Below are 25,080 nucleotides of genomic sequence, written 5' to 3'. Positions count from 1 at the left end.
ATTAAACATCTCCCATGTTTGGGTCCATTCGCCTTTTGAGACTGACTCCATTTTGACTGTTAAATGTGTATCTCCCAGGGCTTCTCACCTTCTAAGACTGCCCACATTCTAAGGAGATTATCTCTCTAAATAAATCTGCTTTCCCACCCTTGTGGCTCAGATGGTAAAGTGTCTGCCTGCAATGCAGGAGACCCGGGGTTCGATCCCTGGGTTGGGAAGATCCCCTGGAGAAGGAAATGGCAACCCACTCCAGTACTCTTGCCTGGAAAATCCCATGGACAGAAAAGCCTGGTAGGCTACAGTCCATGTAGTCACAAAGAGTCAGACACAACTGAGTGACTTCACTTTCTTTCACCCTTGTCTGCTGGCTTATATCCCTTATAGAAGATTAGAGAAAGAAAGTGAAAGTCTCTCAGTCGTGTCTGACTCTTTGTGATCCCATGGACTATACAGTCCGTGGAATTCTCCAGGCCAGAATACTGGAGTGGGTAGCCTATCTCTTCTCCAGCAGATCTCCCCAACCCAGGAATTGAACTGGGGTCTCCTGCATTGCAGGTGGATTCTTTACCAACTGAGCTATCAGGCAAACCCATATCCCTTATAAGCATCCTATATTAATGTCTACTTTGTTGCCTATCACTTAGCCTCTTGCTAAATTCCTATTTCTCTAAGACATAAAGAACCTGAGCTTCCATAAGTCCTGGCACCAGGTGAGTGCTTTTAATTAAAAGACAGTGGGTTTGAGTCCCAGTCCATGGGTTCAAGACCCAATCTGAACTTTGACTGTGTGCAAATCCCATCTGATGTGTGCAGTTTCAGCATTTCATGGTATGTATGTATCAGTTCATTTGGCCATGTACTCATTAAAGGATATTTGGATAATTTCTAGTTTGGTGCTCTTATACAGCTGCTATGAACATTCTGGTACAACCTCCTGTACAACCTCTGTGAAAACTGCCCAAGGACACAACTGTTGTCTGTAAGCATGTTTTCAGTTTTCAAAGGAACTGCTAAACTATTTTGCAAGCGGAAATGGCAACCCACTCCAGTAATCTTGTCTAGAGAATCCCCATGGACAGAGGAGCCTGGTGGGCTATAGTCCCTGGGGTTGCAAAGAGTCAACACACTGAAGTGACTTAGCATGCATGCATGCATACTATTCCTATTAGCAACCTATGTGTGATCCCTATCTAAGGAAACTATGCCTAACCCAAGGCCATTGAGATTTATTTCAGTTTTCTTCTGACGAGTTTTATAGTTTTAACTCATATTTAGGTCTATGATTTATTTGGGGTTAAGTGTTGAGTGAGACCCACAATAGTTTTAGGGTCTCACAAAAATGTTTTAAATCTTTAAAAACAGAAGAAAAAATAAATATACTCTGGTTGGATTAAGTAGTCTTTATACTAATACAGATGTAAAATATACTTTTAAAGTTTTTTGTGGAAGAAGGGGCCTCTGAGGTTCTTTCTGACACCAAATATGGTGGTGTCTTTCCACATTAATTCTCCAGCACCAACTGGGTATCCAACAATAAATTTTGACATTAAAGACAGGAGTAAGACCCTGATGCTGGGAAAGATTGAAGGCAGAAGGAGAAGGGGACAACAGAGGATAAAATGGTTGGAGGGCATCACCAACTCAATGGACATGAGTTTGAGCAAATGGACATGAATTTGAGTAAACTCTGGGAGATGGTGAAGGACAGGGAAGCCTAGCACGCTGCAGTCCATGGGGTCACAAAGAGTTGGACATGACTGAGCAACTGAGCAACAACAACAGGAGCAAGATCAGACCCCACAGATTAAGTGCTCCGTTCCACAAGACTGCACCTATTTCAGAAGCCAGTTGCCAGTTTCATAGGCCGCTCATACTTCTGACTGACCATATTTGAGGATTCCTGCAATCCCCTCCTCAGTTTTGATAATTCCCTGAAATGACTCCGAACTCAGGAAAACACTTCACTTACATACACCAGTTTATTATGGCTTTTCCTGGTGGCTCAGATGGTAAAGAAAGCGAAACTTGCTCAGTCGTATCCGACACAAATCCCATGGTCATGGACAGTCCATGGAATTCTCCAGGCCAGAATACTAGAGTGGGTAGCCTTTCCCTTCTCCAGGGGATCTTCCCAACCCAGGAATCGAACCCAGGTCTCCCGCACTGTGGGGTGGATTCGATTCTTTACCAACAGAACTATCAGGGAAGCCCCGATTACAAGAATCTATCTGCAATGCAGGAGACTCAGGTTTGATTCTTGGGTCAGGAAGATCCCTTGGAGAAGGGAGTGGCAACCCACTCCAGTATTCTGGCCTGGAGAATCAATCCCATGGAGAAAGGAGCCTGGCAGGCTACAGACCATGGGGTCGCAAAGAGTTAGACATGACTGTGTGACTAACACTCACTTTTCATCATTTCATTATAAAGAAAACAACACAGGAACAGCTAGATGGAAGAGAGGCATAGGGCAAGGTATGAGAGGAGGGGATGCACAGCTTTCATATCTTCTTCAGGCACCCCGCCTCACCTGCCAGGGCCTCCAGGTTTTCACTGTCCTCCCTCTGATCACATTTGATTTTCTAGTGACCAACTCCCATCCTGAAGCTACCCAGGAGCCCCACCCTGAGTCACCTCTGTAACATAAATTCAGGTGTGATGGAAAGGGGCTTGTTATGATTAACAAAAGGCAGTTCTATCACTCAGGAAATGAGGATTTTAGGAGCTGTGTGTCAGGAACCAATGTGTGTTTCAGTGGTGTCCGACTCTTTACGATCCCGACTCTTTGCGATCCTGTGGACTGTAGCCCGTCAGGCTCCTCTGCCCACAGGATTCTCCAGGCAAGAATACTGGAGTGGGTTGCCATTCCCTTCTCCAGAGGATCTTCCTGACCCAGGGATTGAACCCCGGTCTCCCGCATTGGAGGCAGATTCTTTACCTTCTGAGCCACCAGGGAAGCCCTCTAGGAGCCAGGGACAAAATCAAATTTTATCTGTTATTATACCACAGTACCTAGAAGGCAGAAGTCCCTAGGATCAAAAAAGTCTGTGGTCCTATCAGTTGAGTAGCTTTCCAGCAGTCCTTTTGTGAAATTATGGCAGCCTGGAGTAGGGTGACGGAGAAGGCAAAGGCACCCCACTCCAGTACTCTTGCCTGGAAAATCCCATGGATAGAGGAGCCTGGTAGGCTGCTGTCTATGGGTTCGCACAGAGTCGGACACGACTGAGCGACTTCACTTTGACTTTTCACTTTCACGCATTGGAGAAGGAAATGGCAACCCACTCCAGTGTTCTTGCCTGGAGAATCCCAGGGATGGGGAAGCCTGGTGGGCTGACTGAAGTGACTTAGCCGCAGCAGCAGCAGGAGTAGGGTGATAGGGGAGACAGTGAAATGGATGGGCTTGGGATATATTTTAGACATAGGGTCAGCTGGACTGACTGATGGATTGGATGTAAGAGGTAAATGAAGCAGCAAAACCAAGGGTGACTTCCACATTTTTCGCTTGAATGTCTGGGTAGGTGATACTGCCATCCACTAAAACACTGGGAAAAGGCCAGGATTGGGGGTTAGATCAAGGCCTTTTGCTACGGATCTGAGAAGACCACGAGTCATGAGGTGAAAGTATTAACTCGTTATTGATTGACGGATTTTTGCAGAAACTAACAACTATGGCCAGCGATTTTTATTTTGGCTGGTCAATATCAATTCTGTTATATAAATTTATGGGTCATTACACTCAATAGTTACATCTGACACACCTGTAAAGTCTTCTTCAGCTCTGTGAGTTTCACTTTCCATATCAGAATCAATCACTCAGGTTTTTTGTCTTTACGCTGGTCTAATATTCACAGGGCCTGAATCAGAACTATATTCTGAAGAGCTATCCTCTTCTGAGACACTAGTATATATGTCACTTGGACAATCAGAAAAAGTATCTGCATAAAATTTACTGAAAAATTTATCTTTGCTCAAAATTTTGCAATGCATCATTTTTGAAAATGTTATGGTAATAAACCTGCATTTATAATATACACAGGTTGGAACAAAAACCTAATGGAGCAAAATGTGATTGATAACGGCGATCATAAGTTGTATAATGAACACTTGATCAACTTTAAGCTCTAACACTGTGATGTTAATTTTCTCATTTTCTAAAAACATATCGATACAGCTCTGGTCAATAACTTTGGGTAACAAAAGACATATTAATACATCTCTGATCAATCATATTTTAAGTAACCAGTTGAATTTCTGAATCTGGGTTTTGGTGGAGTATCTGGGCTGGAGAGAAATCTGAGTGTCATCACAGATTTAGACTTAAGAGTCAATGAGATCACCTGGGGAGAGTAAAATTAAAGAGAAGAGGATAAGGGCTGAACCCTGGAGCACCACAACATTGAGAATAAGAGGGAAAAAACAACAAATGATTTTGAAAAGGAGGCTCAGGGAGGGAACAGAAAATCAGGAGAATAAGATATTGAGGGGAGTTCAGGTGGAAAAGTGTTTCAAAACAAAGGAAGCTTGTCAACTGTTTGAATCTGCTGGGATATCAATTTAGATAAGAATAGAGAATTGGCAATTGGCTTTGGAAACCTGGAGATCATTAGTAATCTTGATAAGTGATGTTGATGAGGGAAGTCCAAGCTGGATCAGAGTAGGCGGAGAAGAAAATGTGAAGTGAGGAAGTGGGAAAGAGCACTGTAGAGAGCTCTTCAAAAACCTGTGAATTTATGCAGTAAAGAGAACTGAGAAATTGGGCAGTTCTGGAGGAACTTTTGGAGTCAAGGAGGTTTATTTTAGATGGGAGGAGTTTCAGTATGTTTATTTGGTTATAGAAATAATCTAATGGGCGGGGAATTAATGATACTGGAGGGCATGGTAATTGTAGGAGGAACACAGGAGGGGAAAAAAGTCAGTTTCCTGGTAGAGGGACTGGCTTTGATAGGCACAGGAAAACTTACAGTAACCCAAATGTTGCCACACCTATAAGAGTAGTTTTAATGCTGAGAAGACGTATGATATCTTTTCCATCAAGTGTGACACAAAGTTTAGCAGCAACAAGTGGAGTTTAGGAGGAGGATTTTAGTAGAGAGGGAAAGGTGTGAAATAATTCTTTCAACACTTCTTAAATGTCAATTTCATGGAGAAAGCCCTTGCAGGATTAAGTACATCTCCTTCCAACCCCCTTTTCTCTCAATGGACAATTTCTTCATTTTTGGTACTCATCACCATTTGTAATCGTATCTTTATTGGTTCAGTTGTCTGTTTCCCATGTTAGAGAACTACAGAGAGACAGGGACTTTGTTGTATTATATTTAATTTCCCAAAGTATATGTGTATATATATATATACACATATATAGCCCTTATAAGCAGGGCTGGTACGTAGTCGCTAAATAAATATTTGTGAAAATAAATAATGAATGAACGTCCTCAACCTCTTTTAAGTACTAATTTGGGTAAGTCACTTTTGCTATCTGAGCTTTTATGTCTGAACATATACACCACAAAAAACTGTAATCTCTTCCCTGCCTACCTCACTGCTTTATGATGAGGATCTGAGCTAATAAACCTGGAAATGCTTCAAGTGATCCTTTAAATGTAACGGATTGTTATTTGCAGCCCACGTGAAGCCTCGAAGGTAGCAGGTGCTGAAAAGGACTTGCTGATTAGGGGAGAGCGGCATTACTGTTTGCTGTGGCTGCAGGTATAGAAACTTTGCAGAAGGGTTCCCACAGGCCGCGGAGGGGCGGGGCTCAGGCCAGTAGCCCTCCAGCCTCGGCCTTTCCCTGGAGGCGCCAGCGGGGCAAGGACGTGGGGGCGGGGAGAAAGGGGGGGAGTAACTGTCAAACCTCCTCGCTTGGCGCCATTATTTAAATAGTACGTGCCCGTCTCGCAGCTGTACGTGCCCGGGGCGGGGCTGCGAGCGCCCGGAGCGGGGCGGAGGCCCGGGGCGGGCCGGGGAGGTGGAGGGGAGAGAGGGGACGGGCCGGGGCGGGGCCAGGCTGGCTAGAGGGGCGGGCCTAGCGGCGGCCCCCGGCGAGGTTCACTGCGCTTGCGCTGACAGACGCAAGATGGCGGACAGTGCGGAACTAAAGGTAAAGCGCAGCTCGAATTCACTTCTAATATTCGGCCGCGGAGACGGCGCCGCTTGTGCCGGGGGGGATGGGTCCGACCCTGGGGGGCCGCTCGGGCTTGACTCCACATGGGCCTGGAGTTGTAGAGAGGATCGGCGCGCCTGGCCCCAGTTGAGGGGGCCCGGCAGCGGCGGGCCGCGGGCCCCGGGTGCCTCGGGGGCGCTGACGGGTCGTCCCCGGCGTGTTATTGTTGTGGGCGCCTCTGGCGGGGGTGGCGGGGGAAGAGATCGGGAGTCCGGAGGTGGGGGCCGCGGCTGTCTCTGGGGCTCGGCTTCCTCACCTTCCAGGCAGCCTCCCCGCCCCCCGTGAGGAGCGGGGGCAGGGGATGGGTGTTCATGTTGGGGGGATTGGGAAACCTCCCTGCCGCTGCTTCCTCTTCCTCCTTTGCAGTCCCGGGCTGCTGTCAGGCGCTCTCCTCAGACCCCCGGGAACTTGGCTCTGGCCGCCCCGCCCCTCCGTGGCTCCCTGCCGCCCCCGCCCCGGACTCGGCTCTCCCCGGTTACCCGCCTGTCAGGAGGCGCCCAGGGTGCCCGTTTGTGGGCAGCGCGATCCTGGGGCGATGGAGTGGGGATGTAGGGGAGAAGCTCCAGTAAAGTTTAGTGAACCCCAGGCTGGCGTTGAGGTTCGACTGGTGGATAGCGGGGGAGTCTGCCTGGGCGGGACGGTACTCTTTCTCTCTGATTCCGGGCAACCACGGGGAGAAACCCCCTCGAAGGGTGTGTATTTGGAAGCAATGGTAGGTGGTGAGAAGCAGCTACTCTCCCTTCTTTTCCATCTCTTCCTTTTGGCTTGGTGTGGAGGGTGAGAGGAGTCTTAGGGGGTCTCTGCACACACCATGATGGCGATGCTATAGCTGATGGAGGTGAATGGTTCGTGTTTATATCCCCCCGTTGCCTTTTGTTTGTAGGGACATCTTGCTGGCCATGTTGATTTGAACGAAATTGTCCCCTCATCCTACTTCAACCTCCAATTAAATAGAACGTTCCTCCGTTCCTCTCAACTGTACCAATTACTCACGCCTCGCGAAATTGGATGAAAGGGTGCCCCCTTTTCCCCGCTTTTTCTCCCACCCCAATCTTCTTTACCTGATGATGGCTTCTTTACCGAAGCAGATATACCACTACACAAGCAGTTGGGGGAGGGGGGTGGAACCCTTGTGATTGGATTGTGACAAATGGGGCTCCGCTTGAATAATTTTGGTTTAGTAGCAAGCAGTTTTTAACTAACGCGTATTATTTCGAGGCTCTGAACGCGATATTCCCTTCTCTGTGGTTTCCTACGTGTGAACCGAGCAGCTAGCTGGTTGTATCCTTACCCAGAGAACTGACATCGCTGTCAGAGTGGAGATTGGGATATATAGTTATAAATCCTGGGGGGGAGAGTCGTCTTTTCCTAATCAGTAAAAATTATTTAAAGAATTATCTCTGTTACAATGAAACGATAACTCCTAGAACAGGCAAGCGCCAGGTTTGTTTCTGGAGAGTTTTTCAGTGGAAAGCTTCGCCAAGAGATCGTTTTTCCGAATAATTTTTCAGTGTTAACATTACAAAATTTGTATATTTAGAGTCTGCCTTTGAGCGTCATTCTTTTTAATTTACTTCTAATTGCAAATTAAGGGAGAGCAAATCTAGAATGGGTGGTTTCGTTTTTTCTAGTTTCAAACTATTGACTTAAATGAAAAAGCCCCAGGAATTTGAATATTTGGAGGTAGTTAACTCTTAAAATAAGTATACAACTTTAAGGTACATGTTTTCTGTAGTTGTAAAATGTAGTCACTATGTCGCTGTGATCTTTGCATTATAGTATTTATTTTGTTAAGAATCCTTCTGAATGGTAGCTAATCAGTTCTGCTATACGTGGACTACAGAGTAAAGCTGAAAAGCCTGTGCTGGCTATGTTGTCACTCTTGATGCTGTCCAAAGAAACTGGTATGGAAAGCACATGCTGGGAGATTTCCTCCTTTGTTCTTTCTCATTTTAAGAAAGTGCCTTTGGGGATAGATCAGATCCCTGGTGTGAGTCTTGTTAGGTAAAGTTTCTCTTTGCAAAAATGAGCCTGCATCAGATAAATGCTAAACACATGGGGGGAAACATTATTTTTCTAAAACTGGTCTCCTGTTTTGCTCTCTCCAGAATCTACTTGAGTTTTTCTAAAGGAGTTTTCCCTATTATTATGTTCTGTTGTACAGTGTTTTTTCCTTCAAATTGTAATAACTGCTCTTGACATACTGGTCTGTCATTGTGTGTACCAAGTACTTTGAAGAGCTGTGATAAATTGCTTAGTTGGTGATAGCTGTGTTAAATATTTTGTTTATATTTGATTGTGGTTAAATTTGCTGTTTTTTTTTTTAAGGGGAGGAGATGATCTTAGGAACGCCTACAGTAGTTATTTGAGAATGTGTATATATAATTTTCTCTGCAGTAAGCTTTGGAAGATACTTTTGGAAATTTTATTTTCTAAGTGGTTTTGTGTGTGTGGTTTTTGGAGGTAGATAGCATTTATTCCTAATAAGGAATGAAAAGTCAGTAAAAATTAAGAAAAAGTCAGATTTTTTTTTAAGTGTTAGGTGACAACACAGTATTCCAATGGATTTCCAACTGTGAGGCTTAGAGTAAATATAGTGATTTGTTATCTTAATTATGAATACAGTCCATAGCAAAAAGAAATGTGGGTTGTAAATGTTTTTCCTCATGACCCATTTTAGTGAGTCCTTTTAAATCTATAACAAATCTGCAGGATCAGATGGGAAAAATGGATAGATCTGTATCTCCTGCAAGTGGAAGCTGCAACAGTTATAGATACTGCCAATAAAAATTAGGTCGTGAATCATACATATCAAAAAATTCTCTGTACTCATTTGTTTATGGAAGGTTTAATTTTTCATTAGGGGAATACCCATAAATGACATTTGTAAGAATGTAGAGAGTGAGCATTTTATTATCTTTAGGAGCTTAAAAGCAGGAGGGTGTGATGGCCAGATGATCTTTGAAGTTAATCTGACAGCTTCATGTTGCTTCTCTTAAAGTACTTAATGCAAAAAATATTTGTAATTTTTTTTTAAAAGTCAGATTGGGTTATATTGCCATCTTACCTCAGGAGGAGCAGTGGAAAGGAAGAAATTAATTATCATTTAGTGAAGTAAATAATGGAATTCAAGGGGAAGAGAAATCATACTTTAAAAACCATACCTTTAAAAGTAGTATCTATACAAGCCTGTCAGTAAATTACGTTGTTGTATTCTGCCTCTCTGTTTTCAAGAACTAGCCATTTAATTTTGGTCTTTGTGGTGTAATTTGTCTGCTTTTATTTTAGATGGAAGCAAGTAAATCTGACAGTTTATTCATGAGTTTGATTTGAATCTCCATAACTTGCCTTGCTGAAGTGCCACATTTGGATGGTTTTTGTTTTAAATCACCATTTTTATGAACAGCATTTAAAAACAATTTGTAAGACACTCTGGTTTTTAAGTATTTCATATAATAGTTTTGAATATCTCCTATTCCTCTGCTTTTTTCTCCTGGGTGATCGTATTGTCTTTCTCTTCAAAGAGTCTCTTGTAATCCCTGTTGATTGCAGTAGTGCTTAGTGGTGAGTCCATAGCTGATTAACCTTGGGTTTCTCCCGGTGAACTCCATCAACGTGCTACTCCAGGGTTCTTGCAAAGGCTTTTGAGTTCAGGGTAATTTGTACCCTTTCTTGCTTGTAACTAGGGATAAGAAAAGAAAATGGCTTAGAGTTGTAGTAGGGATGGAAAGAATTGTCTAAGCTTCTGAAAAACTGCAGTGTTTATAGTGAGATGTAGTCTTAAAAAACAAAACTGCTGGTCATTACGTCATAGAATTGGTTGTAGTGTATTCTGCTGTGGCATCAAGTACCTTGGTTTTGTTTTGTTTTTTAATATATGTATTTGAATAATACCTTATATGGTACTTTGCAGTTCATAATGTATCACATTATCTGATTTTATTTTTCCATCAGTTCTTTGAGATAGGAAAGGCAGGTAGTATCTCCCTTTTATTGATAAAGTATGCCAAGAAAGGGTAAATGACTAGTCCAAGGTCATACAAATGAAAGTGGCAGGGATTTGAGACATGTCAGTCCTGGAACCCTTGAGGGTGCCTCGCTCACAAAGAATTCTAGTTATGTTGTTGCTAATACTTTCCCTCTTGCTCTGTGCCAAGGTATTTTTGGATATTCCTTGGGCTTTTTGCAGGGAAGAGTTTGGAGTTTGTTAGTTGGAATCATAGGCATTAATTCTTGTAGATATCATTTTACTTGAGAAAACTTCAGAGAATACTGAAAAGTAAGCACAAAAATAAACAGCACCTGTAATCGCAGTACTTAGAAATATCATGGTTAGCATCTGGGTATCCATTTAGACTTTCTCTCTTAGAGCAAATGCATATGTATATTCAACACAAAAGAGAGCTCATACTCTTTATTTGTAATCTGCTGTTTTCATGGGTTGTCTTTCCAGGGTAGTCAGTAGAGGTCTCTCTGATCATTTGAGAGGTAACATTGTCTTTTATTCAGCTGATACCCTATCATTGGACTTCTCTGGTGGCTCAGATGGTAAAGAATCTGCCTGCAGTAAAGGAGACCCGGGTTTGATCCCTGGGTTAGGAATATCTCCTGGAGAAGGAAATGGCAACCCACTCCAGTATTCTTGCCTGGGTAATTCCATAGGTGGTCTACAGTCCATGGGGTCGCAAAGAGTCGGACACGACTAGACGAACACACACACACCCTATCATTGGACAATTGGGTTACTTCCACTTTTTGCTTTTTTAAACAATGACTTGACAAACAGCCTGATACAAAACTTTGCCAGTGTTTTATTCTAACTAAACGTATGTATTCTACAGACCATTTTTTGGTGCTTCAGGAACAGTGCAAATAGTGTTTAGATTAGGTGAAGTGTTCAGTGAAAAGTAATTTTTGATTTGTTCATTGTGTATACCTTTCTTATTTCTGTTCCTGTAAATCTGCCAGATAAGGTTATAAAATGATGGCAGAGATAGATTAAGTCAACATTATATAAATGTTCTGAATCAGAACATTTGATAAAGTATGAAATAGATTATGAAAATAGAAATAGAGTTTGAGAATATTTGCTTTAGCTGTATTTTTAATCTCAAAGCAAAGTGTTGCCATAGTATAAAATTGGTAGGTGACATTGTTTCGGGGAGGCTGTTAGAGCCTGGAGGTTCCTTTGGCAGTGAAAACATTTATCCTGTCTTAAAGAACCTTATGGGTTAAATCAGTTAATAAAAGCATGTGAATTGAGTTAAAAATATTACTTGTGCAGTATCTGAAAAGTACTGCACTGTGGAAGGAGCAGCTAATGAAATTAAAGATATGAAATTGATCAAACTCTAAATTTTGACATGTTAAATTCGGACCTCACCTAAATCTTCAGCATTTATGTAACAAATTGTATCACTAAGATTTTTTGGAGATAGGCCATAGAGAAATTTAAAAATATTAAGTTTTCCTTTGCTACAATTTAAGAAATAGTGCTAATTATTATGCACTTTTTGCTACTCTTGCTACAAAGCGTTTGTGACTTTGTGACTACTACTTCCTTTTCCATGTTAAAAATTGTGGAACTCCTATTGGTTTTGATTCTGTCTACTCTTTGTTTCATGGTAGCACATGAAAAAAACTCCCTAAGTCTCCCCTCCCTTCAGAATTTTCTGGTAAAACTTCATTCTTAGTCATGAACTTCTGAAATTCATCAAAATGAAGAAATCCTTTTTTCCTTTTCTGCTTCACCTTAGATCAAGAAACAAAACAAACCCTTTGAACATTAGGTGGTAACTTTGAAATATCAATAACTTTCTTAGGACTGTTGTACATGTTCCTGTTTTTAGAAACTTCATCTCTTTCTTACCTTTCCTGCTATTCTTCTCTTCTTTTACTTTCCCCCTTTGGTTGCCCAAAGGTCAGTTTTCCCCAAACACTCCTTTCATCCTGTCACTCCACTGGCTTTTCACTGAAAACAGGATAAAGTTTTAGCTCTCAGTTTGGTATTCAAGATTTTCTAGGCTGACCGCAGTACATTTTGTGTGCATGTTTTGCCTCCTCCACTGGGTAGCAAAAGTCTTTTACTTAAAGCTGGAGCTAGTTTGCTTTTTTGTTGTTGACCAGTGTTCTGCTTTGTATGCCACTCCATTTTCCCTTATCCCTACCCTGTGGACACGGACACAGTAGGTGCCTAAGATATATTTGTCAAATTGCATTCAAGATTTGTTTCTGTTAGTGAGTGGGCAGATGCATATATTTGTATAACAGTCTTAAGTTGTCAGTGTTCTGAGATAGGGTCATAGTGTCACACTTTTTTTCATGGCTGCTTCGTAGATGAATCCAGAATAATTTATGAAGACTGTTTTCAGTTCAGTTCAGTCACTCAGCTGTGTCTGACTCTTTGCGACCCCAGGCACTGTAGCACACGAGGCCTCCCTGTCCATCACCAATTCCCGGAGCCTACTCAAACTCTTCTTGTCCATCGCATCGGTGATGCCATTCAACCATCTCATCTTCTGTCATCCCCTTTTCTCCCGCCTTCAATCTTTCCAGCATCGGAGTCTTTTCCAGTGAGTCCATTCTTTGCATCAGGTGGCCAAAGTATTGGAATTTCAGTTTCAGCATCAGTCGTTCCAGTGAGTATTTAGGACTGATCTCCTTTAGGATGGACTGGTTGTATCTCCTTGCAGTCCAAGGGACTCTCAAGAGTCTTCTCCAGTACCACAGTTCAAAAGCGTCAATTCTTTGGCGCTCAGCTTTCTTCACAGTCCAACTCTCACATCCATACATGACCATTGGAAAAACCATAGCCTTGACTAGACGGACCTTTGTTGGTAAAGTAGTGTCTCTGCTCTTTAATATGCTCTCTTGGAAAGCTGTTTTAGGTTTACCTTTCACATTTCTTTAAGTTATATAGATAATAAATGAATACATTTCTCATTGTCATGATACAGCAGTGAGTAAAATTTTAAGTCCTCATTTTCACCCCACCCACCCTTCTCCCCTTGTAACCACTTTGGTATCCTATTTTTTGAGGCGGAAACATAAGCTTTATTGAGGTATAATTCACATACCATGCATTTCATCCGTTTATGTGTGCAATTAAATGGTACTTTAATATTAATATATTCACAAAGTTGTGTAACTATTACTGCAACTAATTTCAGGATATTTTCCCCTTCCCTTTCCAAGAAATCTTGCATTCTTTGGCTATCCCCCGTGTTGCCCACAACTCACTCACCCTCAGGCAACTGCTTATCTGCTTTCTGCCCTATAAATTTGCCTATATTGAATACTTCATATAAATGGAATCATATGTAGCCGTTTGTGTATTCATTTTTCTGTGTGTGGACATTTAATTGTGTCTGTATAGCATTTGTAATTTATTGTATATGTCTAGGTTTGAATCAGATCAGGGACATAGAACTCAGTATTTATTAAATGAATGTACATACATTGCTATACATAATCTTATTATACATGGTATCCTTTGACTTGCCTTTTTCACTTAACAGTATACTATGTTGAAGCTCTTTCTATTGCATGTTCCAAAGTGAGAATGTTTCTCTTCCTTTTTACAGTGCAGATATTTCATATGTATATTTGTCGAGGTTTAGCTTGTGGATTTATCAGTGTGTATGTCTAAAAATTCTTAATTAGTCTTGATGGTTTTGCTAAATTTTTTTAATAGTTGACAGTGTTTAATGTAACTCCAGTTAAGTTATATTTGAGGTTCCTATAAAAATAGGAATGAAAACTGTAGCAGGTAAGGGTTGTTTGGCTTGAGGAGAAATGGAATGTAGGCTCTTTATAGCGTGCTAGCAGTACACAGCCAAAGCAATTCATTTTGTATTTGGGTTTTTGAATGTGAGCAAGCCTGTTTTTAGCTTCATGGCATACTGCTTAAAATAGAATTTAAACATGCTATCTTATGCTTTATGGTGAATTTTAAGACTTTTTCTTGTAGCCACGTAAGTGTAATCTAAAAAAATAAGATCTGAAATATTTCAGGGTAAATATTTTTCTCATATATTAAAATTATCAGTCTGGTCTGTGGGCTTCTGTGAGTTACCCCCAAAAGGGAATGTAGAAGCACCTAGCTCAGAGTCTAACATGGTAGGTATTTGGTAATTATTTATTTAGGAAGTATCTGTCATATTCTGTCATTCATTATATGTTTGAGTTATGACTGTGAATGAAGTGCTAGATACCGGTTGGTTTGAGAATGTTGTCGTGTAACTGCTACTATGAAGTCGCTTCAGTCATGTCATTGCGACTCTTTGGCTCATAGCCTGCCAGGCTCCTTTGTCCATAGGATTCTCCAGGCAAGAATACTGGAGTGGATCGTTATGCCCTCCTCCTCCAGAGGATCTTCCCAACCCAGGGACTGAACTTTTGTCTCTTACGTCTGCTGCATTGGCAGGCAGGTTCTTTACCACTAGCATCCCCTGGGAAGCCCATTACCGTGTAAACGTGTATTTAAACACTCTTACAGAGGGATATGTACCAAAAATATTTGTTTCTTAATCACCCAAGTAATGCATCAGCTATTACAGTGGTTCTCAAAGTCTGTTTCCCAGACCTCTGTTAGTTCTTCAGACTCTTTCTGGGGATCCTCCAGGTCAAAACTTTTCTCAGTAAAAGTAAGGCATTATTTGCTATATTGAAAATGGTAGTCATTCCGTCATGTCCGACTCTTTGTGACCCCATGGATTGTAGCCTGCCAGGCTTCTCTGTCCATGGGGATTCTCCAGGTAAGAATACTGGAGTGGGTAGTCATTCCCTTCTCCGGGGGATCTTCTTGACCCAAGGATTGAACCCAGGTCTCCTACATTGCAGGAAGATTCTTTACCATCTGAGACATCAGGGAAGCCCATTAGCTACATTGACATTTGCATAATCAGTGGTGGGTAAAATTGTGTGAATTAAGGCAGTAGTATTAAACTGTACTAGTTTGGGACATCATCATGTACTTGGAATTAAGATGATGAAGCAGTAAAACTTAATTTTATTATGTCTCAATCCTTGAGCACATTTTAAAGTATATTTTGTGTGATGAAAGTCCTGCAAACCGCTTATACTAAACACCAAATCTGATGGTTAATTCAAGAAAAAGAACTAGTAGAGTTGTTTGAGATGCATGCTGAACTAGCTGCTTTTTAAATGGGATACCGTTTTATTTGAAAGAATGGTTGACAAAGTACAAAGACTTGGGTATTTGGCAGACATTTTCTCAAAACTAAGTCAAGTGAGTTTGCACCACAAGACACACTAACAGTATTTGTTGCTAATGATAAAATTCTGGCTCTCAAGTGAAAATAGAATTTTGGAAGACTTGTGTTTAGCACTTTGAACTTGATAGTTTTCCCAGTACTTGACTTTTTTGGGGGGATAAGATCAGTGGTGCTATTAATGAATGTCATATAGCGAAGTTGTATAGTAAAAGGGTCAAAATCAACATTGGCAGGACTCTCAACTATTATTTTCTAAATAATCAATACATGGTATTACAAAATGGTAAAATGATCTATTGGAAATGTAAGATAGATCAATGGATTTCAGTACATAAGAGTAGGAAGTGTTCATTGATTCACATTCCATATTGGAGCAGCCTTTAAGAAACTGCCACTTGTTGAGTTTTGGTGAAGGATGAAAGAATATCCATATCTGGGGGGAAAAAAGTCACTTTGTCGTACCCCACTCTTTGCAACCCCATGGACTGTAGCCTGCCAGGTTTCTCTGTCCATGGAATTTTTCAATCACAAATACTGGAGTGGGTTGCCATTTCCTGCACCAGAGGATCTTCTGAAGCCAGGAATCAAACCCAGGTCTCCCGCATTGCAGGCAGGTTCTTTACTGTTTCAGCTACCAGGGAAGCCCCAGTTACCTGGGAGAGCTGTTGAAATATTGCATCTTTTCTCACTACATATCTGCATGTGGCTGAATTTTCTTCATGTACTCCAGTCAGAACAACCTAATGTAGATTGGATGTGAAAGTGGATATGAAAATGAATCTGTCTTTATTAAACCAAACGTTAAAGAGCTTTGCAAAAATGTCAAGTAAAGACTATTTTTGCTATTTTTGTTTTTGAATAGTTTAATTTAATATTTTGATTTAATAAGCAATGTATTTTGAATGACAATGAATCTTTCAAAATTTTCTGTTTTGTTTTTCTTTAAAAGTTTTAAGTTATGGTAATATATGTATAACTTGAATTTACTTATCCACTTTTAAGTGTATACAGTTTAAAACTATTAAATATATTTACATTGTTATGCAACCAATATCCAGAACGTTTTATAAAACTAAAATTATATCCATTAAACAATTCCAGTTTTAACTTCTAATACAGTAAACATGAATAGATTTAATCAGCAAAGTATTTTTTGGAGGGGGGAATCCTCTATTTTCAAGACTATTAAAAAACCCAGAGAGTCAAAACTTTTGAGACCCTGAACACTCTTCTGTAAGATACACAGTGTAGCTTAAAATGGGAATATCATTCTCATCTTCTTATCCATGGTATTTTTTATAATTTAAAAGAAAAAAGTTTTACTTACAGATAACAGTGATCCATTTTCAAGGCCAGTTTGCTAAGCACAGCTGTTTAATTGTATCCTGTGTCTCTGTAGTAAAAATGCTAAGCAGTAATGGTTTCCATTGCATTGATTGGCATCACCGACTCAATGGATGTGAGTTTGAGTAGGCTCCGGGAGTTGGGAGTTGGTGATGGACAGGGAAGGCTGGCATGCTGCAGTCCATGGAGTGGCAAAGAGTCGGACACGACTGAGCAACTGAACTGAACTGAATAAATGTGCTCCAGTACTTTCAGTCAGTAATGGTGTGGGAATTGCGTGATTTTTTATTTTTTCAAGGTTATGTCTCAACCCTTTATTGCCATTTTTTTTTCCTATAGTAGGAGATGGAAATAGCTTGAATAAATGAAAAATCCATACAGGTGTCCTCTAGCCTAATTTTAATCGATAATTTCCTCTTTAGCAGATCTTATTAGCTCTTGCATGCATACGTGCTCAGTTGTGTCTGATTCTTTGCAACCTCATGAACTGTAGCCCACCAGGCTCCTCTGTTCATGGGATTTCCCAGGCAAGAATACTGGAGTGGGTTGCCATTTCCTACTCCAGGGGATCTTCTCAACCCAGGAATGGAACACTCATCACTTTTGCATTCTTTACCATTGTACAACCTGGGAAGCCCCGTTATTAGCTCTTATCACATATATAGAAGATGGTTGATTTGCATTTGACCTATTTTGTTTTCTCCCTTTCTCTGTTGTATTAAAGTGGGACCTAGAGATTACAGGACTGAATGCTTTTCACTTTCTACTCTTCTTTAAAGTTGTTTGAAAAACTTCAGCCTCTGTATCTCAAGCATCTTTCTGCAAGATGTCAAACTAAGATTGGAAAAGGAGGATTTTTGTCACAAAAATTATTTTAATATATCACGTAAAAATAAAGTAGCATCTTAAAGGTGAAAGATCTTTTCTAAAGTATTTTGAATTGATCATAATTAGAGCAAAGAACATGAATTTTGGAATTGCCATTAATTTGCACTCTTTAGATGGTCAGGCCAGCAATATTTGAGACTATTGGGAAGGGTGAATGATTGAAATTAATAACCCTTAATTTCATACTACTTTTAAAAAGTTACTTCTTGGTATATGTGGCAAGTATTTTTAAGTTTTTATAAGTGGCAACTCTGCCACGCCCAATGGAAAGTATATAGGTAAGACTCATTTGTAATTAGTCGTATTTGTATATAAACTATTAATGTGTTATAATTATTGTGTGGGTTGAATTTGGCTGCTTACAGGTTGATTAGTTGCTTAGAACATGTTTTCTTATAGGCAAACACTGCAGACTGTACTGAGTTATTCTCTGGAAACTGCTGATTTTAACAGGTGATTCTGCAAAGTGTGGAGGGTGATACTGGACATTTTGTTTTGCATATAGATTTCAGTTTTCTTTATAGCTTTGTTAAAAGTGATGATTTTTTGGTTGTTCCGACATCTGTCATCCTGATTGCATAACCCATTTGAAGAAATGGAGTCTGAAGGTGATGTGTGTCTGTGTGCATATAGTGAGGGTGGTGGTGAGGATACTGTGAATACTGTTGGAATTCAGGGAGTTTGTCCTCTATTGAAAGTGATTCTGCAAATAAAGTTAATGGGGAAAAGGATATTGATATGAAGAGCAAGCTCTTATTAATTAGCTATGAGTTTAGAGTATTTGAAGGGGATTCCCTGGTGACTTAGAGGGTAAAGAATCTGCCTGCAATGTGGGAGACCGGGATTCAATCCCTGGAGAGGGAAATGGCACCCCTTTCCAGTATTCTTGCCTGGAAAATCCCATGGGCAGAGGAGCCTGGTGGGCTACAGTCCTTAGGGTCGCAAAGAGTCAAACATGACTGAGCGACTTCACTTTCAGTTTCTTTATAGAGTATTTGAAGAAGTAAGCACACGGGACACACATAATTATACCTCGTTAATATGAAAATAATTTTTTCATTTTATTTAAAAACTGATCCTTTACTATTTTCCTTTTTATAGTCTTCTATGTCTCGTTAAAAATGTAGTACTGAAGAGAATATTTTACTTTCTATATAGTTAGGCCTTTTCTTATACTCATTTATTCAGTAAATGTTTGAGTGTATATTGTGTGCATGGTGCCGTGTTAATCATCAGTATACAAAGATAATTAAGACATAATTCTTGATGGAATCAGGATGATGGAGATGGACACATACTATCTCGTGTAAATTATCTGCTTAAGACGGGCAGTAGAGCCGTGCATAATTGTTCTCTACCTTTTACTTAACTTTGAATCTCTGCGTTCCTGACATAGTTAAGAAAGTTAATTGTTTCTCCTCACCTTTCACATGTGAATGATTTTGATGAATAAAAATAGCTTTTTATTTTGAAAAATTTATGTATACAGGCTTTTAGATTCCTGTGTCTCTTTTGTCCAGCTGTCTGCCCCTGCCCACAACCCTTCCTGCCCCATGGTTTTTCAAAAGTATTGTTTTGGCTTTTTTTTTTTTTTTTTTCCGCCAAACTAAGTAAAAGTAGTCAAAATCTTTAGGAGCAGGAGAAATTTAAATAAGCGAACATTGAAATTAATGATTTTACTCAGTTTCTGTTAAATCTTTGACAAATCTTAGCTTTTCAGAAAATTAAACACTTGTTTTATCTGTTGATTGAAACTCCAGTTTGAAGTATGATATAATTCTGAATAGACACTTCTCTTCTTTACTCTCATAAGCTAAAGATGATTCCCGTATTGTTTGGAGTAAAGAGTGATTTTTCAGTTCTTGAACCTTTGCAAGTGTCCTGTCTGGAAGTTTTAGGATCTTTATGATGTGTGCTCAAACTTCATGATATGGAAGCTTGGTGTGGATCTTTTTTCATTCATTGTGCTGAAGTACTTGGTGGCGCAGAGCAATTATTGTTCCTTGAGCTTGTGAATGAATTTTTTTTCTTCCTTTATTCTTTATGCTTCCTTTTTGTTGTTCAGTCACTCAGTCGTGTCCAGCCCTTTGTGACCCCATGGACTGGAGCATGCCAGGCCTCCCTGTCCTTCACCATCTCCTGGAGTTTAACTCATGTCCATTGAGTTGGTGATGCCATCCAACCGTCTTGTCCTCTGTCATCCCCTTCTCCTCCTGCTTTCAATCTTGCTAGCCTCAGGATTTTTTCTAATGAGTCAGCTCTTTGCATCCGGTGGCCAAAGTATTGGATCTTTAGCTTCAGCATCAGTCCTTCCAATGCTTCCTTTTAGGGAGGGAGTATTATAGATATTTGTGTATGGTCACTTTGTATTTAACTGAAAGACATTGTAAACTTGCTGCAAAGCTTATGATACAAAATATTTGACCATTCTTAAATATTTGCTAGTGTTCAATTAGGATTTATATTGAGTGTTAATAGGAATTGTGTTCTTTTCTGAGAGAAAGCTAGGTTGCTTTAAAAAAATAAATATGTATGCAGAAAAATATGTATAACTTTGTAGAGCAATGTGTAACTTATAGATGACTAATAAAACAAACACCAAACATAACAGAGTATTCCAAAACTTTGAGGCTTTCTTTTGTGCAACCACATCCTGTTTCCTCCCCACTTCCTCCATGCAGCTTTATTAATATGTTTTACTTTAAAAATCAAAACTAGTAGTCAAATAATAGTTTTGTGTATTATTGTAAGGTTGTTTTTAAGCCATTGCTTCTAATTAAACTATTAATTATATCACAATTTTATAAATTTCTAAATGTGACATAGCATTTTTTGAAGAGGAGGATTCCACAAGTGGAGAGTAAAGTTTTGGAGACCTCATTTTGAAAATACATGTAACTGTGGCAGATATTCATGCCCATGGAATCTACTAATTATGCTCAATGATGTTTGGGGAAGAGAAGGGGGCTTTGGTTAATGGCCACAGTGATCCACACTTGGTTAAGTCTTCAGAAGTGCTTAGATTTATATGTGTTTGTGGTATAGTTTATGAAGACCTTAAATCAGTTATAGGAGAAATCTAGCTTTTTAGTGGACGTGTAAACCGTTCAAGGATAAACCATTAAAGGGTTTCCTGGGTGGCCCTAGTGGTAGAGAACCCACCTGCCAGTACAGGAGACGTAAGAGACATGGGTTGGATCCCTGGGTTGGGAAGATCCTCTGGAGAAGGGCAAGGCAGCTCACTCCAGTACTCTTGCCTGGGAATCCCATGGACAGAGGAGCCTGGCGGGCTACAGTCCACAGGGTCATAAAGAGTTGGACATGACTGAAGCGATTTAGCACGCACACATGCAAACCATTAAAAGTTATATTTGACTTTTGTCCATTGTTTTGTTTGATACACTTTTAAAAGTCTTATGTAAAGTAAAAATAATTATGCCCTTTCTGGGCTATAGATACTCTGTGTTAAGTCTTGAAAAAAAATAAACACTCTCTCCTCCCCCTTCCTTCTGCCTGTTTCAAGTTTGGTCTTTCATATCACAGTTGCTTACAGCAAGGTTCTTATTTATTCCATCCATAAAAATGAAGGCTGGTTTATGTGCCAGATACTTAGGTTGGATGCTCAATAGTAGGTTGGGAATGAAATAGATTCTTTGCCCTCATGGAACTTATATTCTGGTATTCTGGTTATATGGTTATATATGGTTTATATTGTTACATGGTTATATATGGTTTCCATATATTATATGAAAGATAATTTTGTTCTCCTGCACTTACATGAATCTAAATTTTTATAATTAGCAAAAAATGCTGTTTAATTTTCCAAGTTTTTTAAAAAATATATATCAAATATACCAAATAACATTGTTAGAGAAAGTCATTGGTTTTATGCAGGCTTCCTAAGTGGGCTTCCCTGGCAGCTCAGACAGTAAAGAATCTGCCTGCAGTGCAGGAGAATGAGGTTCAGTCCCTGGGTTGGGAAGATCCCTTGGAGAAGGGAATGGCTCTGCACTCCAGTATTCTCGCCTGGAGAATTCCATGGACAGAGGAGCTTGGTGGGCTGTAATCCAAGGGTCAAAAAGAGTCAGACATGACTGAGTGACTGACATTAGTGCTATGCTTCCTAAAGGTGGTATTGGGGGAAGGGAGATAGGAGAGGAGCAAGGGAAAGATATGAAAGTTATCTTTCTGTGGGAAGTTTGCTGGTTACTGGAAAATTTAGTAGGACGCCTATACCCATTGAGGTGGATGATTATGAGTGTATTGTCTCACCTCTCTGCCTGTGTGCATGCATTCTTCCGTCGGCCTGAGTTGTAAAGTTAGAACAAGTAGAGTGTACCAGGCATAGAGTGGGGAAGGGGATTTTGCACAGGAATGTTTAATGCTATACCATGCCCCGCCCCCCACCAAAAAAATAAAGGAGTCTAAGCTGAAGGGATAGAGAGTGATAAACATCACTTAACTGGAGGTCATGATAAAGTTGAGTTGTTGGAGTGAAGGTGCTTAAGCACGTAAGAATAGGTGGTAGGTAGTTGGAGAGGGGAATATTTGAATTGGTAATTTTTGAAGGTGGTACAGGTTTTGGTGCAAAGATCTAAGGTGAGGCCATGGAAGTAAGTGTGTGAGGTTGGAGAATAATGAGGAAGAGTCAGATACAGCCCAGGGTATTGGTTTGGAGCCAGTGAATGACAGGGATATTATTTTAGAGCTGCATTGTTTAGTTACTTTTTTTCTTTTTTGCTTTTAAAAAATGTTATTGAAGTATAGTTCATTTATAAATTTCTGCTGTACAGCAAAGTGATTCAGTTATACACACACATATATGTGTATGTATGTATATTCTTTTTCATATTTTTTTCCATTGTGGTTTATTTATTATATTTGTGGCTATTGAGCATTTGAGATGTGGCTATAAGAAAAAGATACACTAGATTTTGAAGACATAGCATGAAAATAAAGGAATATATCTCAATTGTTTTGTATTGATTATATGTTTGAATGATACTACTTTGGATATATACTGTGTTAAGCAAAATATACAATGAATTTTACCTTTTTCTCTTTACTTTTTAAAAAGTGATTGGTGGAAAATTTTAAATTCCATGTGTGGCTAACCATTGTCGCTTACATTGTATTTCTTTTGGGCATTGATTTCTAGAAATAATATTACCAATAACTAACATGAAGAGCAGGAGGAAAGGCTGTAGTCTGTAGTACCCAGTATAAGACTTCTTTAGGAGAGGGTGTGGGTGTTATTCTTAGACTTACTTTTGTTGAATTCCTGGTACTTTCTCTGCTGCTGCTGTTTGTGCTTGCAGTTTCTTTCTGTTCAGCCTTTTCACACCACCTCTGCACCCCTGCCCCATAGCTAACCTCAGGGAGTTTTGCCTTTCTTGTGGAGGAGACAGATGTCTAGAACAACTGTAATATAAAGCTATAAAAGAATAACTATGTAAATAGTTAACAGTATATTCATGAGAGGAAGACTAGTCACTTCTGGCCAAGCTTATTTTAAACTGGTCCTCAAAAGAGGAGACTTCTCGAAAGTTTTTGATTACAGAGAGATTGTTTCAAGCAGAAGGAACAGCATGAAAAAAGGTAATGAGAGACATTGAGGTATGTTTATGGAACACCCAGTAGATCTGTGTCTGTATTTCTGTATAACAGAGTGATGCAAATTGTGGGAAGCTGGAGCCAAATTATTATCAGAACTTTTAACTGTATTAAATTCTGTAAAGGAAAAGAACAAAATTCTATAAGCACATGTAGCAGGGAGACCTGACCTAGTTTGGGTGCTCAGGGAAGCCTTCCCTATGTGTATTTCTGAGCCATCTGAGCTACATCCTTCACTTCAAGTCTTGTCAAATATTTTAAATGTTGTGCCTTCCTTTCCTTCCCTGCTATCACCCTCATTATTTCAGACTCTCATAGTTTCATGCTGATATTAGCAACCCCTAAATTGGCCTCATATCTTAATTTCCCTTTTCAGTTTTAGTTAGATGACCTTTTTGATTATATGCCAGTCTCTTTCTTAACCCTACATTTCTGCAACTGGAGAAGTTTCTGTAACTCCCCCATTTTTGTAGGATTAAAAACAAAATCTTTACCTGTCCAAATTAAGTAAGTTACTGTTTAAATAGCAATAACATGCTGTGTAGGCGCTGAGCAGAATTATATAATGTCCTTATTTGTGAGTAAGAATACATATAATTTCTAATAGGCTTACACTGCCAATATGGTTTATAATAATCGAGATGCCAGAACATTGTTACTCATATTCATTGACAGTGAACAAAACACAGTTTGTATAGACTGAGCTTATGGTTTGCTAGAAAGTAGACTAGTAATTAGGGCTTCTCTACATTTTGGCATGAGAACTGTGTTGGGTTAAATTGTAAAGCACATAAGAAGGTAAATTTACTAATATTGAGGATAGCCTGTGGAAAGTATCCCAAAGTTGATGACTTCCAAGGTGTGATCTGAATGAGTTGAAATTAACTAGAAGAAGATTGGGATGGGAGAGGGGAGAAGTTATTGAAGAACAGCATGTGTATGAAAGTCCTGGAGGATGGAAAGCTGGTTAACAGGGCTCTGAGTGGCAGTGTCCAAGACTGGATCATGAAGGATCTTTTAGGCTATGCTGAGAAATTTGCCCTTTATCCTTAGTCTAGTGGCTAATCATGAAAGATTTAAGCTCAAGAGTGACATGATCATTCTATTTTAGAAAGACCTCTAGTGTGAAGAATGACTTGAAAAGATAATATTGGAGACGAGGAGAACAGTTGAATTTCTTACAGACATCTAGGAAAAGGATCATGGTAGTCCGAATTAAAGTGGTAATAGACATTTAAAGTGGTAGGATTGATGTGACTTGGAAAATAGATGTGAGTGAGGGAGAAGGTGGCATAGAAGTTTTCTGGCTTGGATAACTGGTTAAGTGGTTTGAGAGCAGTTTGATTTGTTAGGTTTAGACGTGTTGAGCTGACTACTTCTGGGACATAGAAGTGTTTAACACTGTAATTCAGAAGACAAAGGCTAGGCTAGAAATGAAGATTTGGGGATTGTTAACCTCAAAATGTTATGAGATGATTGAGGTCATCTAAAAAGATTGGAGTGAGTGAAAATAGAGTCAAGAATTCTGAGGACCTCTTAAAATTGAGAACTGAAATAATTTTTTAAAATACCTTTTAAAACATAAAACTTCTTGTGTGGACGTGCTGTAATGTCTTCAAGAGTTTTCCTTTCCTTACAATTATATATAATAGACACTTTTTAAAAATTATGCAATTACAGATACCTTTCACTGTCTACATCTGGTTTGTGAGTTCATTTAGTGAGAATTCAGTAGTCCAGAGTATTTTGAAAATATATATGATTGCTAGTGGAGAATTTTTTCAGAACTTTGAGAAAGAGAGATCAAGATTAATCATCATCTATATAACATTTTAACTGCAT

At 39.7% G+C, this 25,080-nt stretch overlaps 1 protein-coding gene across 2 annotated transcripts in view; it reads left to right on the top strand.

Annotated features, from left to right (window-relative positions):
* The window catches only part of PIAS1 (protein inhibitor of activated STAT 1), a 129,029-nt gene continuing 109,867 nt past the window's right edge, over window positions 5,919-25,080 (top strand). The window contains exon 1 of one of the 2 annotated variants that reach the window (XM_018053602.1): window positions 5,919-6,094. In XM_018053602.1, the coding sequence (XP_017909091.1) occupies window positions 6,071-6,094 (24 nt within the window). In that variant the 5' untranslated portion in view covers window positions 5,919-6,070. Of the gene's footprint in view, window positions 6,095-6,371; window positions 6,870-25,080 lie in introns of those variants that run through there. The other variant, XM_018053601.1, reaches the window with a different exon arrangement.

Source organism: Capra hircus, chromosome 10 (assembly GCF_001704415.2).
Source record: "Capra hircus breed San Clemente chromosome 10, ASM170441v1, whole genome shotgun sequence".
In the NCBI taxonomy this organism is placed as follows: domain Eukaryota; kingdom Metazoa; phylum Chordata; class Mammalia; order Artiodactyla; family Bovidae; genus Capra; species Capra hircus.
The sequence above is the reverse complement of the archived record's forward strand: the minus strand, read 5'-3'. Positions and strand labels throughout refer to the sequence as shown.